This window comes from Canis lupus, chromosome 12 (genome assembly GCF_048164855.1).
Source record: "Canis lupus baileyi chromosome 12, mCanLup2.hap1, whole genome shotgun sequence".
Taxonomy (NCBI): Eukaryota; Metazoa; Chordata; class Mammalia; order Carnivora; family Canidae; genus Canis; species Canis lupus.
In genome coordinates this window covers 6,339,803-6,356,204 of record NC_132849.1, presented here as the reverse complement: position 1 = coordinate 6,356,204, position 16,402 = coordinate 6,339,803, and the positions used below count along the sequence as shown (strand labels likewise).

The 16,402-nt window shown below is 54.5% G+C and overlaps 2 protein-coding genes and 1 long non-coding RNA gene across 13 annotated transcripts; 2 read left to right on the top strand and 1 right to left on the bottom strand.

Moving 5' to 3' along the window:
• Nucleotides 1–1,018: 1,018 nt before the first annotated feature.
• On the top strand, nucleotides 1,019–6,568 carry NUDT17 (nudix hydrolase 17). 7 transcript variants are annotated; one of them, XM_072769463.1, is made up of 8 exons: nucleotides 1,026–1,249; nucleotides 1,391–1,574; nucleotides 1,817–1,842; nucleotides 1,975–2,067; nucleotides 2,334–2,432; nucleotides 2,660–2,796; nucleotides 3,183–3,335; nucleotides 5,857–6,568. In XM_072769463.1, the coding sequence occupies exons 1-8, from the start codon at nucleotides 1,058–1,060 to the stop codon at nucleotides 5,858–5,860; spliced, it is 888 nt and encodes a 295-aa protein (XP_072625564.1). In that variant the 5' UTR covers nucleotides 1,026–1,057; the 3' UTR covers nucleotides 5,861–6,568. The 7 variants fall into 7 exon arrangements, 3 of the variants coding, with proteins under 3 accessions (XP_072625562.1, XP_072625561.1, XP_072625564.1); XR_012004075.1 differs by having other exon boundaries at nucleotides 1,019–1,574; nucleotides 2,660–2,686; nucleotides 3,188–3,335; XR_012004074.1 differs by having other exon boundaries at nucleotides 1,020–1,574; nucleotides 2,660–2,686.
• PIAS3 (protein inhibitor of activated STAT 3) lies at nucleotides 3,569–14,242 on the bottom strand. Of its 5 annotated transcripts, none has more exons than XM_072769423.1 (14): nucleotides 14,095–14,242; nucleotides 11,095–11,512; nucleotides 10,862–10,946; nucleotides 10,572–10,622; nucleotides 10,231–10,321; nucleotides 9,581–9,715; nucleotides 9,250–9,355; nucleotides 8,591–8,664; nucleotides 8,297–8,457; nucleotides 6,093–6,226; nucleotides 5,844–6,012; nucleotides 5,545–5,678; nucleotides 5,321–5,358; nucleotides 3,569–4,747 (listed from the first exon to the last, which is right to left on the bottom strand). In XM_072769423.1, the coding sequence occupies exons 2-14, from the start codon at nucleotides 11,507–11,509 to the stop codon at nucleotides 4,481–4,483; spliced, it is 1,860 nt and encodes a 619-aa protein (XP_072625524.1). In that variant the 5' UTR covers nucleotides 11,510–11,512; nucleotides 14,095–14,242; the 3' UTR covers nucleotides 3,569–4,480. The 5 variants fall into 5 exon arrangements, with proteins under 5 accessions (XP_072625524.1, XP_072625528.1, XP_072625523.1 ...); XM_072769427.1 differs by having other exon boundaries at nucleotides 3,569–4,077; XM_072769422.1 differs by lacking the exon at nucleotides 14,095–14,242 and adding an exon at nucleotides 13,407–13,523.
• Nucleotides 13,606–16,402, top strand: LOC140601025 (uncharacterized). The gene is made up of 2 exons (XR_012004085.1): nucleotides 13,606–13,945; nucleotides 14,790–16,402. It is a non-coding gene; the product is annotated as an uncharacterized lncRNA (long non-coding RNA).

The following is a 16,402-nucleotide window of genomic DNA, read 5'->3' as shown; positions in this document are numbered from 1 at the left end:
TTCACCAATTAAATGCCAACTAATTACTAGCCATTATACTGGATATAATACAAGATAAAAAAAGATACCGTCTCTGCCTTCAAGCCACTCACCATTCTTTACTAAGCACCTATTATGTGCCCTGGACTGGGCTAGGCTTTAGGGATACAAAGATGAATAAGCCTTGCTCATATAACCTAGTGGGAGGAGATAAGTACAAGGAAGTACTGGGGGGCTCTGTAGAAAAGTATTATATACAGAGAGGCAGGAAAGGGAGAGAAAGTGACAATCTGTCTTTTAAAAGATGAGGATTTGTCAGGTGGAAGCAGAAAGGGATCCCAGAATGAAGCAGAGCCTGGTTCCAGGAAGAACTGCATATAGGATGTGACTAGAAAACAGGGCCTAAGTCCTGCCAGCATTGAAGCTGGAGAGAGCACGAGCAAGGGCTGGAGGGGTCCTTGCTATACCGTGCTTAGTAGCCTATTCTCTCCGGAGCAGTGGGAAGCAAGATGATGAGCCTTGTGTTTGAGAAAGATCACTCTGGAAGTACCCTAGAGAATGAACTGGTAAGAGAAGGACTATTTGAGACTGGCAATATTGTCTCAGGCGGAATATGAGGAAGGCTAGGAACCATGGAGGCTAAAGAGCAAGACATGGATTTGAGAAAGTTCAAGGAGGTAGAATCTAGGGCACTGGGTTGCCATTTGTGTGAGAAAGAAGGGGTCAAAAAGGTTTCCCGGGTGTCTGGCAAGGAGATGTGATGAATTCGAGGTGATGCCTCCTACAGCAGGTAGGTGTGCAGAGTGGTTCAGCCCCGGGCTGGTGGGAGGTGACATAGGAGTTGAGAATCATCCAGTCTGCTTCCCTCTCCTAAACCGAGGAGAGGGGAAGAAAAGGGGCTGATGAGGACCCAGAGGCTTTTTTTGTCATTTACTAGCACGGCCCCACGGCTGACCCGCGCGGCTCTGCGGGCTCCCGGGGCGCACCGAACGCCCGGCTTCCCCGACCCCGCCCAGCGCTCCGGGGGGCGGCGCCGCTCGGCCAGCAGGGGGCGCCGGGCGGGCGGCGGAGCTGCGCAATGGCCGCCACGCGAGTGCTGCTGCTCCTGTCCGGGCGCGCGGAGTCGCCCGGCTTCGCGCACAGTGTGTGTCGCCTTCTGGGCGCCGGGCCAGGGCTTGGGCCGTGGAGCACGCACTGCGGCTTGAAGCGAGGACGACTCGTCCTTTCGGACGGGCCACTCCCGGGCGCTTCCACCAGGCTTCCGCTGCAGGTCGGGAAGCGGGGCCCCGGGGCAGGTCGGCGGGAGCTGGCGCGAGAGGCCGGGGGGCGGGCAAGGGCCGCCCAGACTCGACCTCCTCCTCCCGCGTCGCGCGGTGCTGCCCGTATTAACTCAGACGGCCACCCCCGCCAGCGGTCCCCGTTCTGCCCTTTCGCGGCGCTGGAGCAGCAGTTCGGGGCTCGGGCGGCCGAGCTGCCCACGAATCGAGGTGTGGACCTGGGTGTGGCCGTCATTCTGCAGTCCAGCGACCAGACTGTCCTGTTAACCCGAAGGACGAGCACCCTCAGCGTTTCTCCCAACCTCTGGGTACCCCCAGGTGAGTGCCCTGAGAACGAGATCCCCAAGTCCAAGGAAGAGGCTCCTCACCCAGCAGTGCTATTCCCAGTCTCAGGAGGGCAGAGAGGCAAGCCCAGAAATGCAGTAGGTCCCCTCTTCACAAGGAGTGCCGGTGACCTCCATGACCTCTATGCCCACCGGAGGAGGGGCAGCGCCAACAGTGCCCGGGGGTTCCTGGCCAGGAACACCGCCAGTTAACCATCGCTCCCACTGTTGTTGCAGGTGGTCACGTGGAACTTGATGAAGAGGTAACCCATCTGCTAACCCCACCTTCCCCCTGCCCTGAAAGCAGAGGCCTCTGTATGGACTGAGAGGAGCAACAAAGGACCTGGAGGGGTCAGGCATCAGCCTCTCCCACCTGCCCTCTCTCTCTCTCACAGCTGTTGGACGGAGGTCTCCGAGAGCTTTGGGAGGAGAGTGGACTACAGCTGCCCCAGGGCCAATTCTCTTGGGTCCCTTTGGGGTTATGGGAGGTGAGACAGGAACCTGTAAAAGGTCCCTTCCTTTATTTGACCAAGAGCCCTCAACAACCTGGAATCCACCAAAGCCTATAGACCAGCCAGACACGCCTTGGCCACTGGGGAAACGACTGAGTGTGGGTGGGTGGTTTGGCGTCCCCAAGCCCACAATCCCCACCTGTGTCCCTCCCACACCATCTCTACCCTCCACTTCTTTAGCTGTCTTTACAAAGTCTCAAAAAGAGAGAGGAAGTTCTCATTTTTGCTGTATTCTCTCTTAGTCTGCCTACCCTCCTAGGCTCAGCTGGGGTCTCCCCAAATACCATCACATCATTCTCTATCTACTCGTGGTCTCCCAGGAGTCACAACAGCAGCTGCAGGTAGGGCTGGCAGTGTAGGAAGGAAATGCCGGCTGAGACCCAAGCAGAAGGGTTCTGTGACTAAGGTGGGGGGGGGGGGGGGGTAGCATCAGAGATAACCAAGAAATCCAATAGCCTCTCCCCTTGCCCCTGCCCCAAGTCTATGTCCATTCCACCTATGCGTAGGCTGTGATCAAGAACAGGCCTCATAGGGAGGCCATGGCTAAGGGGTCTACATGTCTCCCCAGGCCCGGATCCAACCAAACCCAAGTGAGGTGAGTGCCTTTATGTGGCTGGGACCAGATGTAGCAGCTGCAGTGGCTGCCACAGAGGATGGCACAGAGACACCCAGGCATCTGCCGCAGGAGCTACCACCCTCTGTCCTGTAAGAGCTTTTGCCTGACCCTCCAGCACACCAACACATACTCATTGAGAAGTTCAATTTCTAACTCCTCCTTGGGGTAGGGGCTGTGGGGGTGTGTGTGGCGGATTTTGTGTTGTGGGAGTGTGTTGGCCAGCTGATGATGAAAGGGGCACATGAGATCAAAGACACTGTCCATCCAACTCCAAGGGTTCCTGCTCCAACTGGCTAGTTCTAACTGGGCTTGAGTCCCACTCTCCCAGAGGGGCAAATCATTTAACCTTCCTTGAACCTGTTCCTTTCTGCGAAATGAGGTGAACATCCACCCACCCTTCTGCTGTGGTTGGGAGGGTTCCATGAAGAGGGCTAGGCCACAAGGCACAATCCAGACAGGAGCTGTTACTATGCAGTGCAGTGGAACTAGAGGAAGATGGAGGAACTCGACCTCTGGCCTTGCCTATGTCTACGCTGCTGCGGACAACCCCAACCACAGCTGAAGGCAAAGAGAGGGTCAGCACTGGGACCAAGTTTGCCCTCCGGCTCTGGCTGCAGCATCTGGGCAGGTAAGGGCAAAAGACTTGAGGGTTCTGCAGCATTGGGTTGAATGGTCTGGGAGGGAGATGGGGGGGGGGGGGGACAAATGCTCCTGGAAACCCCCAGTGGGACACCCCTACCATGTGCAAATGGACCCAGGGCCTGCAAGGAAGAACAGAACATGGGGCCCCTGCCCCCAACCCAGGGCTCTGGAAAACGAAGTACATAATCCCCTCCTCAGCCCACCTCCAAGACACTCCCAGACATTCACAACCTTTATTATGGGTAATAACTTTGCTACAACTTTGAGAATAAAAAGTAAAATTACAACATAAGTCCTAGGCCCTGGAGGAACCTGAAAAAGGAGAATAGGGAGGGCATGAGGGTCCTCCCACCTCCCAGGAAAGGTGCAGAATGAGCCAGACCGAACCACGAGGCTGTGGGCCTCTCCAAGCTCATGCCCCAAGCTGGTCAGCATATGAAACATTGTGAACTTAAATATATAAATAGAGAAAGACCTGGGTAATTGGCCAGGCCCTGCTCCCAAACCCCCTGGGGATCAGGGCTAAGGCCTTATCTCCTCCTCAGTCATACTGGGAAGTAAGGAGCAGGGGAAATCATCTTTGGAGTATTTTGGTTTTTCTCGTTTATGTACAAAAAAAAAAAATCTGCAACCCAAAATAGAGTTCTCTGTCCGTGTGTCTGCCTGCCTCAGCTTCTCCACTTGTCTGTTTGGCCAAAGAGAACGGAATGGACACGAAGAGACAATGGCTGTGGGGAAGGAACAGAACCATAGGTTTGGGGAAAAGAAGGCATCTAGGGGACAAGAGAGACGCCCTTGCTCCACGAGGCTCTAGCAGATTCGGCCCTTCCCCCACCTCACACCCCATCCTGTGTGCCTCCCACTGCCTAGGTTAAGGTACCCAGAGGAATGTGCCAGCCATCTAAAGAACATTTCCAAAAATAGAACCCAAATGTCCTTAAAAAGAGGTTAAATATTAACCCTTTGGGTGCTGGCCTTGTCAGGCTGAGGGAAGGCCAAAAACAGGTATCCATGAAGGTCTTTCTGACCTTTGGCCAAAGCCCCCTGGGAGGTCAGAGTGGCCAGGAGTCCGGACCCACAGCGAACGTGCTCAGTGTTGGGTGGCAGTGAAGTTTCCATCATCCGGGGGACTTAGTCCAGGGAAATGATATCTGACCGGCAGCCAGTTAAAGAGGGACCCGCGGACAAGGCTCCTCCAGGCCCCTCCCTCAAGGGCCCCCCAGGGGCCACGATGCTACTGACGCGGCCAGAAGGGGGTGCTGGAGTGCCGCTGCGGTGAGAGCTCCCCAATGTGGGGGTGAGTGGGCCCAGGAAGTGGGAGGGCGTCCCTCGGTACTGGAAAAAGTGGCCAAGGGCATCCTGTTCATCTAGCGAGGTGATGACGGAGGGACCATAGTGCTGGGGGGAGGCAAGGGCACAGTTTCAGATTTTCCCCTGACTTCACCTGCCTCCCAATCACTCATCTCAGAAATATCCCAGGATAAATCAAACCCTCTGGATCCCCAGGTATCCTCTGAGAAACAGGAGAAGACTCTCTCTTTCCCCTACTTCCCTGCCCCACCCCTACCCTACCCAGACTCCCTGCCTTGAGACAGCCCCTCCAGCTTGCTAGGTTCTTGGCCTTGTGGGCGTCTGAAATGCATGGAATGTCCGGCTGGGGCAGGCATGGCACTCAAGTGCACAGGGGTGCGTGGGGGCGGGGGAGCAGTCGGGCAGAATTCTAAAAAGTCTGGAGACAGAAGAGTAATAGGGGATCCAAGAGACATGGGTGAGAATCTGAAGAAGCGCCAGTAGGGCCTAGGAGGGAAATAAACTACCCTCCCACCCCACATCCTCCTCCTCCAGCCCCTGCCTTCCCTCACAGAGCAGGTTTAGGTCTCAGGGGACAATGACAGGTGGGGAGGGGCCCCTTAGTGCCTAAAAAGGACGTTTCAGAGATCTGACACCTTCATGGGGGCAGGGACCACTTACCTGACTCTCGGTCTGAAGGAAAGAGAATAAATCTAAACCTGATAGGAAAAGAAAAACCAGAATCAATCTCCTGTCTGACCCCTTCACAGCCAAAAGCAAAACAAAACAAAAAACAAAGAAGCCCCTTGCAAGAGAGCCAGAAGGCTTTGAAAAGGAGCAGGGGTTCTGATCTGGTTTGGGGGCAGATGTGGAGGGTACAGCCCACCTTGTGATCGGTGTCCTACCTTGGATATCGGCCCCCAGTGGGAAAGCAGGTGGGTACTCATGTAGCGGGAGACTGGACAGGAAATCCCCACCCAGAGTGCCCATAGCAGGGCTCCGGAGCACCGAAGATGGCTGGTGACCAGATGTCAGGACTCTGTGAGGAGAGAGGAGGAGCTGGGGCAGCCAGCGAACCACAGATGCCCTCACCCAGCTCAGCCTCCTGAGTTCCCTCTCTGCCCCAGGGTCTGTCTGGGGCTCAGAAAGCATTCGACTTCTTCTTCTGCCCCTTCTGCTGTGGACTCAGCCTATCTCCTCCTACCCTTTGCTTCCAGGTAGAGCCGGGATGGCAGCCGAAGTGACAGGACAGTGCTTTTTGGTCGGGGGCAGGTCCTCCTCATCTGATGAACTCTCTATTGTCAAGTCAATAACTTCAACCTTCTTCTTATTCTCTGATGGATTGCCCTCTTGGACTGGGCTGTACTGGAGGCCTGTGGGTGGTAAGAGGACTGTGTCTCAGAGAAGAGGCCATCAGAGATGTAATTCAGATGGGGGACAGGGGGTCACTCACCATCCAGCCCATACCCTGGCGGGGGGCAAACCTCAGATGCCTCCTTCTTGGGTTTCATGGGGCACCAGGATCCATCTTCCATGAACTGGATTTCATCACAATCCGAACAGGAATTAAGTATCTCCATGAATAAGCTGGGGGAAGGGAAGAGATGAGAATTCATGGGGCTAGGAGATGGCTGGGAACAGTAGCCAGGGAGTTCTGGGACTCACCTTCCTGAACCTGTTTCCTCATCTGTAAAATAGAGACATTATTCACCCTATTCAACTCTCTTGAGTTGTTGGAAATAAATAAACGGGATTCCTGGGTGGCTCCACGGTTTAGCGCCTGCCTTTGGCCCAGGGCATGATCCTGGAGTCCTAGGATCGAGTCCCGTGTCAGGCTCCCAACATGGAGCCTGCTTCTCCCTCTACCTGTGTCTCTGCCTCTCTCTCTCATGAATAAATAAATAAAATCTTTTTTTTTTTAAAGGAAAAGAGTAAACTAAGGTTTATAAAAGGGCTTTTAACTTTAAATGCTAAGTTTTACAAAAAATACATTCTAAGCACGTTTCATATAGTACTTGTGACAAGACAAAAGGGACAGAGATGCAGAACTCCATAAACCGTCTCAAAGAGGGCACTGAGAATGAGGAGAGGACCATAATTTAGGCTCTAGATGGGGGTTAGGACCAGCTAGACCAGTACATCCAGACCCTCAAAAGAACTTTCCTGCTGGGCTCAGTGGGGAGGTCAGGTTCTATGAGATACATTGTATCAGTTCAATACATTGACTCTGCCACTTACTAACAATCAGAACTTTAAGCAAGATAATCTAAGTCTCAGCTTCCTCACCTGTAATAACCATACTCCTCTCACAATGTTAATTATGAGGATTCCATGAGATGAGGCATGCAGAGTGCGCAGCACGATGCCTAACGCAGTAAATCCATACTGTTAGAAATATATACAGTTGACCGTGAACAACATGGGGGTATGAGCACTGATCCCACACGCAATCAAAAATCCATGGATAGGGGCACCTAGCTTGTGCAGTCAGTTGAGCATCCAACTCTTGATTTCGGCTCAGGTCATGATCTCAGGGTCGTAGGAGAGAGCCCCTATGTCAGGATCTGCTCTAGGTGTGGAGCTTGCTTAGGATTCTTTCTCCCTCTGCCCCATCCCCCCTTCCCCCCCCAAATACACATGCCCATTCACACTCTCTCTCTAAAGGAAAGAAAGAAAAAAAAAATTTTTTTTTTTAAGGAAAGTCTTTACATCTTAAAAAAAAAAAAAAAAAAAAAAAATCCATGGGACGCCTGGGAGGCTCAGAAGTTGAGTGTCTGCCTTCAGCTCCAGGTGTGGTCCCAGGTCCAGGGATCAAGTCCCATATCTGGCTCCCGGTGGGGAGCCTGTTTCTCCCTCTTTCTATGTCTCTGCCTCTCTCTGTTTCTCATGAATAAATAAAATCTTAAAAAAAAAAAAATTCCGGGCAGCCCGGGTGGCTTAGCGGTTTAGCGCCGCCTTCAGCCCAGGGCGTGATCCTGGAGACCTGGGATCGAGTCCCACGTCGGGCTCCCTGCATGGGGCCTGCTTCTCCCTTTGCCTCTCTCTCTCTCTGTGTGTCTCTAATAAATAAATAAATAAATCTTTAAAAAAAAAAAAAATCCGTGAATAACTTTTAACTCCCCCCAAAACTTTTTTTTTAACCAGAAGCCTTACTGATAATATCAAGTCAATTAATATATGTCATGTGTATTACATACTGTATTCTTATAATACAGTAAGCTAGACAAAAGAAAATATTAAGAAAATCATAAAGAAGATATATTTATATTTGCTATACTGCACTGAAAAAAAACTCTGTATATAAGTGGACCCATGTTCAAGGGTCAACTGTATATTATAAAAGGACTGATAGGTTAAGAGTTGGGGTTCAGGGCAGCCCAGGTGGCTCAGCGGTTTAGCGCTGCATTCCACCCAGGGCCTGATCCTGGAGACCCAGGATCGGGTCCCATGTTGGGCTCCCTGTGTGGGGCCTGCTTCTCTCTCTGCCTGTGTCTCTGCCTTTCTCTCTGTCTCTCATGAATAAATAAATAAAATCTTAAAAAAAAAAAAAACGTTGGGGTTCATGGGAGGGGAGGGAAAGAAGGTCTCCTGATACATAGATGGGGATTCCTAGTGGATGTCCTAGGTAAAAGGAAGCAGAATGCAGAGCGACCCTACCCATCAATGATAAGAGATTCATAAGGAGCTTTCTTGTCACACACAGGACATGTCCATGTTGGCTTCTTTTCATTCATTTGTAGATAAAGGGCAGCATCGAAGCTCTGCAGGTGGGCGCAGGTGAGGGCACGACAAGGGACTGTCAGGCGCATCTTCCCTAGCTGAGAAGAGACAAATTCTCTGCTCAGAGTCCCTATATTCCCGGAAGTCTCACTCTGGTAGCCCTAGGAACCCTCAACTGGGTCCAGAGTTAAACCCAACCTCCCTCCCCCTTCTCATCTCCCTTGTACCTACCGGGCACATGAGTGACACCCGGAGACTTGTAGTGGCCACCTCACTGTCTGGGTCAGCGGTCAATTTCTCCTTGACTGAAACAAGAATGAGACCAGAGCCATGGGGTCAGCAGAGCTGGAGATGAAGCCTAGGAGGTGGTGAGGCCAGCAGCAGATGGCTCTGGCTGAGAAGCAGCTGGGCAGAGTGCCTTTGGGGGCCAATGGGATGTCATATGGGGGTGGTCTTTGAGGCCAGTAGGATATCACATGAAGACTGGGTGTGAAGGAGAGATTTCTCCATCCCTGAAGATGCTTAAATAAAGCTGGGTGACACTTTGGCAGAGATGACTTAGAGGGAACTGAGGCATAAGAGAGTTACATTACATGATCTTTAAGACTCTTCCAGTCTAAAGAAGCCATATCCCAGCAGGGCTGGAGACAGGGTCTGTGAGGTGCAAAGCAGATGTATAACTGAGAATGCAAGGATATCACTCAGTGCCTGGGAGTCCGCTAACTTCTCAACCATGAAGATTAGTAAGGGGATAGGGGGAGGATTGGGGTTCAGGTGAGACGTGAGGGATACTTGTCACAAGAGGGGAATGGGTTTGGTTTTAAAAGCTGGAGGACCAGGAAGACTTGGATCCAAATCAGAGCGGGAAAGAGGGGCAGGATGTTACTTACTCAGTGCCCGAGAGTGGTCTGGGTTCCGGATACCCTTTGCTCTCAGTTTTTGTAGAAGGGTCCCTGCAGTCAACTGCCTCACCAGGTACACAGACAAGGAATAGTTCTACTTGGAGGTAGGGGGAGACAGTTAGCCTCTGCTCTGCTCCTCGCAGCCACCACCACCACCACCACCACCACCACCCCAATCCTTTGTCCCATGAGGATCAGAGACAACGGGTTAAGGCAGAAAGACCCATAAAGAGGAAGATGTTTTCCCAACCCAGGACACTGGACGATGCCCCTCACCCCCTGCAGGCTTCTCCAGGCTCCCTGCCCCAGCCCTGCTCACCCGTCCAAACTCAGATGACCAGTTGACCACGATGGTGTTGGGAACAGTGGCTGAGAGTCGAGCCAGAGGTGTGATGTTGATGGGGCGGCTAGGCCTTTTGGGCTCAGCCCCATTCTTGGTAGGAGGAAGGTAACCCTAGGGAAGGGAGGGGCTGGTCAAGACATCTTGTCTCAGGTTACTCACTTCCTGGAAGGAAGACCAGCTCACTCACTGACCAGGGACATGGGGACCCATTCAGTGACTCACAAAACTGAAGCACTATCTAGGGTTGTGTGTGGGGTTCATTCCTGGGGAGAAAGGAGAGCTTATTTATTGACCAGGGAAATAGAAACCCACTCACTGAGCTCCTGAGGAGGAAGAATAGGGTTGCCCCACTACTTCTAACTTTCAGCTCTGAGGTCATCACTTCAGAGAAATCTTCCCTGAACCTTTGGGTTGAACTGATGTGCTTCCTCTGGGTTCTGACAGAACCCTTGTGCATCAACCCTATCTTAGTATCCTCTAGATTGTATCCATCACTCAATACGCTGAGTACCTACTATGTACCAGGCACTGTGCTACACACATCTCTTCATTAATACGTTTGTATTTAACATTTAAGAACTGAAAGAGGGAAGGGGTTACTGCCAGAAGAAGGGAAGAGCATTTACCGGCAGGGGGCACAGTTTCCCATTGACCTTGACAAAGAGGTTGGGGGGAAAATAATCCTCCTGGGGGCAGCTGGTCTCACAGAGACAGAATCTGGTAAGAGAAGAAAAGATGAAAGGGTGAGGGAGGTAGTCTCTTGAGTTGAAGCTGACAGAAAGGCAGGGAACCTCAGTCAGCCAGTCACAGATCTCTGTATCTGTAGCCCTCAGCACCCACAAGAGTCCCAGGGTCAGGGTGGACGTAGCACAGCAGGGCTATCTCCTAGCAGTGTCCGACATACCCTTATTTCATTCCCACCCCCAGTGGAAGCCCAGCAGGGAAGGAGGCGGGAGGATCAACTCACCTGAGCTGCACCTGGATAGTATAGTCACATTTAGCTCCTGGAAGAACCTCTCTATGACAGGGAGGAGAGGGAAACATGTCAGGATGTGGCCCCCAGAGGGCCAGGCTGAATAGACAGAGAAACAGTTACATGTCCCAGAGATAGAGAAGAGATGCACAAGAGAATGAGAGATGACACAGGTGCAGAAGGATGGACAGGCAGGAGACGAGGACAGACGAGAAGAAAGGCAGAGAGCAGAGTCCCGGGATAACCACCCCAGGTCAGAGGTAGGAGGGTGGGGAGAGAGGTACCTGGATGTGAGAATCTGCTGCACTTGCTGGGGTGTGAGGGCAAACGTAAAGTGTGCCTCTTCAAACCGCTGGCTAGAAGTGGACGCTGAGGATACAAAGGAGCAGTTACTCCTGAGCCCATGACAGGCAGCCACAGACGCTGCCCCCATCCCAGGCCACTGATCCCACAGGACTAAAGCCTAAGGCTTGGGCAAGAGGTAAGATTCAGGAAGATGGAGGAGGCAGAGCCATACCGAGGGTGGTGGGCCGGATGAGCTCCCCATAGACTTCATAGAAGGGCAATGGTTTCATGGTAACATCAGGGTGCACAGGCTGGGGCAGAGGAGGGTGCATGTCCACCTCACGCTTGGGGCCCAGCAGCGTGCCAGGGGCCAAGAGGGCAGGGGGAATGGGAGTAAGAGGGCCAGGGGAGCCGACAGGAGGGGGGCCAGGGGGCAGAGAGAGGAGGGAGAGATCAGAGGGGCCCAGGGTCTTCCGGGGAAAGCGTCGGCGATAAAGCTCCTTGATCTTCATCTGGACGCTGGGGGCACAGCTGGACTTGAGCAGGTGCAGGGCCTTGGCCAGGAGTTCGTGCTTTCGTCCACTCTTGTTCCGGCCAGCAAAGCCCAGCAGAACCTGAAGCTCAGACACCCGGAAGCTCATCACCATGTGCTGCGGAGAACAGAGACATTTGAGAATACTGCCAAAGAGGCAGTGCCTCCCCCGCCCCCCTCCCCAAGAGAAATATGCTTTGCAGCCAGTGATTACAGCCGGACAGCCAATCTGGCCAAAGGGACATCTCAGTCCCATTCAGCAGCCCTCAGGTCAACCTTACCACTGCCCCCCCCCCAGAGCCTGAGTAACCCTATCTCCCCATGCCTGTAAGCTGGCCAGGTGGGGCAGGGTGCAGGCAGCAAGCCATCCACAGGCACACCTCCGAGTCCACTGTGGCCTCCTACTTCCAACCCTGCCTTGAGCCTAGACGCTCCTTTAAGCAGCTTATCTCCTCTCCTGCCCTTTCTCAGACTCTCAGACCCAACCCAGCCTCCTGGAAAGAGGGTAGGAGACAGGGAGAAGGAGGGGGAGAAGAGGAATCAGGCCAGACAGCCCCACAGGGAAGAAAGGGGGCAGGTGGCCAGAGGATTGTGCACCATGGCACACCCCTCCCAACACTTCAAGCCACCTCAGCTATTTTCCCCAAGCCTCTGAAGCGTCTGTGGCCAGGGTTTTCAGGTCAGGGTTCAATGCTTGTAACTTCCCCCCAAATCCTTTGTAAGCATCAACACCCTTCCCTCAGTCCTATTCTTCTAGGAGATAAGCGACCAAAACTTGGGGCAAAGGGGTTCATAGTAAATCACCCAGTCCAGGGTTACTTTCTTGTTTACCTGTTTACTCCATCTGCCAGGAACTAATATCCTGTTTCTCTCCTACATAGAGAAAATAAGTAATCCCCCCCCCCCCCATAGCCGTGGGAGAGGAGAGGGCTAAGCTGTAAGCAGGGGCCCTGGGGAGATGAGAAGGCTGGGGCGCCTTCCCAGCCTGGGGGCAGACCTGCAAGTTCTCCTGGGGCAGCTGGACCCAGGGACTAGCCCGCCAAAGACTACGGCTCCATTTCAAAAGGCAGAACAAAGCCAGGAGGCAGGGGGATGAACCCAGTGGTTTTTTTAAGGTTCTGTGAGATGTCCTCCGATAGGGGTACCCTCAAGCCTGTGTGGCAGTAGGCGGGCACCACACGCTCGCTCTCTCGCAAAAGGACACCCTCCGTGACTCCCCGGGAGCCCTGTCACGGGCGGGCTCTGCCAGCCGTCCACGAGTCGCCCCCTCCCAGGAGCCTCCCTGGCTTCGGGCCCCTTTTGAGGAATGCGGTGAAAAACTGGCCCATCTACCTTTCTCCCACCCTCATTTCCTCTGTCCGGTTTTCAGTTCTCCGTTAGCTTTGTCAAGAACGTCCCCTTTCCATCCCACAGCCTCACACTCCTGTACCTAAGCCCAAAGACCGATCCACCAGGGCAGCGGCTTCCTCGCCGCCCTCGAACCCGCAGCCCGCGCGGCCCCGCCCCCGGGATCTCCGCCGCCCGCGGTGCTCCCGAGGCTCGGAAGCCCGCGGCAGCCCCAGAGCTGCCATCCCCTCGGCGGCACCGCGCGGGCGCCTCCGCACCTCTGCCCGCGTCCCAGCCCCGCATCTGCCCCCTACTGTCGCGTCTCGCGGCCTCGGTGACTCGCCCCCCGCGCCCCCGCGGCAGCTGGGACCTCGGCCTTCCTCGGGCACCCGCCCCGACCACCGAGTCCGACCCGTACCCCCGCGTCCCCGCCCCCTGCGCCTCGGCCCCCGACAGCGGCAATTCCCCTCGGCCCCACCCCTGCATCTGCCCCGCGGCCCCGCCCCCGAGCCCGTGGCAGCCCGGTCCGCTCCCGCCGCCGCTCGGCTCCCGCTCGGGCAGCCGGTCTCCGCCACGTCTCCGCGCCCCCCGCCCCCGCCGAGCCCTCGGCACCCGGGCTCGGTCGCCTCCCAGACTCGGCGTTCCGCGGGCGCAGTCCACACGGGGCTGGGGGAGGGGGCCGGTACCTTTAACTCGCCCAGCTCCGCCATCTTGAGACATCGCCGGCGCCCGAGCCCGAGCCCGAGCCCAGGCCCAGGGACCGGCGCGCAACTCCCCACCCCGGCGCCCGCCGCAAAGGCCGCCTGCTCCGCCCCGCCCGGCCCCTGCGCCTCCCCTCCCGGCCCCGCCCGCCCGGCTCCGGACAGGCCCCGGCCTCGGCCCCTCCCTCCGCCCGACCCAGCCCCTGCGCGGCTCCGGCTGGGGTGCCAGAGCGGAGGGTCCCCGGGGGTGAGGAAGGGGAGGCGGGCCCGCAGCGCCCGAGGGAGGGCTCTGCCACGCCGGGACTGGGAGGGGGTGAGCTTTTAGAGAGCCAGAGACACTTGAAATACGGGGGGAAAGTAGCGAGAACTGCTCAATCTTAGAGAAATGGGGGAGGGGTGGCGAAGTTGGAGCAGACACCGTCATCTCCTCCTCGACGAGTTTAACCAGCTCAAGTCAAGAGTTCTACCAACTCGGGGAACGGGTGAGATCTGACCCGCTTCGGAGAAGCTGTGCAGTGGTGACGGTCAGGACGGCTGCTCTCGATTCCTCGCCCCCCACCCCCACCCCCACCCCCACCCCCCTCCCGGCCAACCAACTACAGTGCTGCCTGGGGTCCCGCGGCAGGACTCAAACTCCGCAGCAAAAAAGTTTGGTGCGACGAGCGGGACTTACCAGCACAGCTGCGGGGAGCGGGGAGGGGGCTCGGGAGGCTCGGAGGGTGGGCCGGGGAGGTGGGGGGGCTGCAAGGCTGGAGGTCGGTCGGTCCGGCAGCTGGACGCTGCAGCGGCAGCTCCGCCCGGACGCGAGCTCCGCCCGGCCCGGCGCTGGGGCTGGGGCCGCCCCCTCCGGGTGAGCCCGCCAGGACCGCGGAGGCGGGGGCGGGGGCGGGGGCGGGGTCGGAAGCGGGGAGGGGAGGGGCTCCGAGACCCGCGCCCGGAGCTTAACTCCTTGAAAGGGTGCGTGAGCGAACGGGTGGGAAGGGAGGACGTTCTGGGGACTCAACCTGCTCACTGTTGCTCCGGCCCCTTGCGCTGCTCTGCCCGCCCGGCGCGATCATGCTGCGAGGAAGGCCGGGCCGACTGGGATCTGGCCGCCTGGAGAGGTTCCTACTTGGAACGAGACTCCTCTCCCTGGGGGAAAGCCTGGGCTGCTAGAATCTAAAGTGGACCTAAGCCCCAAGTCTCCCTGTGGTCCCTCACCCCCTACCCCAAATACTCAGACCGTCGCCGGAGACCCCACGCCTTTGGTGGGGCTGAAGGTGAACAGAGGGGAGGTTTTCTTCCCAAAACAGTCGTCTTTCTGCCCGTCTATGAATTGCCTACTTTTCTTCCTTTGCCCTTCCAGAGACCCCATTCTCTTTAAAATAGGGATCCCTCGGTGGCGCAGCGGCTTGGCGCCTGCCTTTGGCCCGGGGCGCAATCCTGGAGACCGAGGATCGAATCCCACGTCGGGATCCCGGTGCATGGAGCCTGCTTCTCTCTCTGCCTCTCTCTCTCTCTCTCTCTCTCTCTATCATAAATAAAAGATAATAATAAAATATATATATTTACTTATTCATGAAAGACAGACACAGAGGGAAAAGCAGGCTTCCTGCCGGGAGCCTTATGCGAGACTAGACTCGATTCCCGGGGTCGCAGGATCACGACCTGAACTGAAGACAGATGTTCAACCACTGAGCCACCCAGGCATCCCCAGAGAGGCCATTCTCAACCAGGCTGATCACTCACATGCAGGTACCAATTCAAGCACCAAAATTAGGGCAGTTTACCCAAACTACATACTGGAAAAACTCAGCATTTTAGGTTAGTTGGCTGGGACCTAAGCCATTATGTCATTTGTTCAACAAACATTTGAATGCTGTTCAGAGATTGTTAGGTGCTGAGGAGATAAAAAGCTTTTCAGGAGCTCTTGGTCTAGCAGTGGCAGCAAGACAGTTAAACCTATAATTGGCATTAAAGTAATAATAAATAACATGAATAACCCTCTCATATAGCTTAAACCTTCAGTATAATCCTTCCCATGAGACCCTACCCAAGCCACAAGAATGAAGGTACCAGCCTAGCAACCTCCTCAGATACCTGTTGAATTGGACCATGACCAACTACTTTGTGGATTTTGTCCATAGGGAAGATGTGTACCCTCTCCTGACACTCAGGTTCTTTCCCTGTTGCTATACTCCCTACTCCCAGGTAAGACCAAGCTAAACTCAAGCTCAAGTATTTGATTCTAAGTCTTAGCTGCCAGAGTGTCTAGGTGGCATAGTTGGTTAAGTCTCTGCCTTTGGTTCAGGTCAGGGTCCTGGGATCAAGCCCTGCAGTAGGCTCACTGCTCAGCAGGGCGTGTGCTTCTGCTGCTCCCCCTACTTGTTCTCTCTGTCAAATAAACAAAATCTAAAAAAAAAAAAAAAAAAAAATACCAACTGCCCCTTCCAACACTTGAGTTTTCATCAGGCCCAGAGCTTGTTTGTTGTTGTTGTTGTTGTTGTTGTTGTGTTCAGTCCTCTAGGTCAAAAGTTACTATGAATTAGTTTGTATATCTCATAGAAATTTCAGTGATTTGGAGAGAAGGACGATTGAGAGGATAAAAAAAGAGAAGGGGGGATTCTTTGGGAGTGATAGATAAGTTCATTATCTTTTTATTAAAAAAAGATTTCATTTACTTATTTGAGAGAGAGAGAGCACGAGAAGGGAGCAGAGGCAGAGAGAGAGAGGGAGAAGCAGGCTCCCGGCTAAGCAGGGAGTCCATGTGGGGCTCAATCTCAGGACCCCAGGATCTTGGCTTGAGCTGAAGGAGGATGCTTAGCTGACTGAGCCACCCAGGGGCCCCAGATATGTTTGCTGTGTGATGGTTTTATGGGTATATACATATGTCAGAACTTACCAAACTGTACACTTTTAAATACATGCATTTATTGAATGTCAATTATTCTAACTCATTAAAGCTGTAAAAATGTAAAAGTAAAAAAAGAATGTCAACCTCA

What these genes read in the sequence shown, in the direction of transcription:
- NUDT17 (XM_072769460.1), top strand. Translation starts at nt 1,058, where the DNA reads ATGGCCGCCACGCGAGTGCTGCTGCTCCTGTCCGGGCGCGCGGAGTCG. An exon ending in CAACCTCTGGGTACCCCCAG is followed by an intron (nt 1,575 to 1,816) that starts GTGAGTGCCCTG and finishes CTGTTGTTGCAG; the next exon opens with GTGGTCACGTGGAACTTGAT. An exon ending in GAGCTACCACCCTCTGTCCT is followed by an intron (nt 2,797 to 3,182) that starts GTAAGAGCTTTT and finishes GTTACTATGCAG; the next exon opens with TGCAGTGGAACTAGAGGAAG.
- PIAS3 (XM_072769422.1), bottom strand. Translation starts at nt 13,430, where the DNA reads ATGGCGGAGCTGGGCGAGTTAAAG. An exon ending in CGGAGCTGGGCGAGTTAAAG is followed by an intron (nt 11,513 to 13,406) that starts GTACCGGCCCCC and finishes TGTTCTCCGCAG; the next exon opens with CACATGGTGATGAGCTTCCG. An exon ending in GCTCTACCTGGAAGCAAAGG is followed by an intron (nt 5,679 to 5,843) that starts GTAGGAGGAGAT and finishes CTCTCCTCACAG; the next exon opens with AGTCCTGACATCTGGTCACC.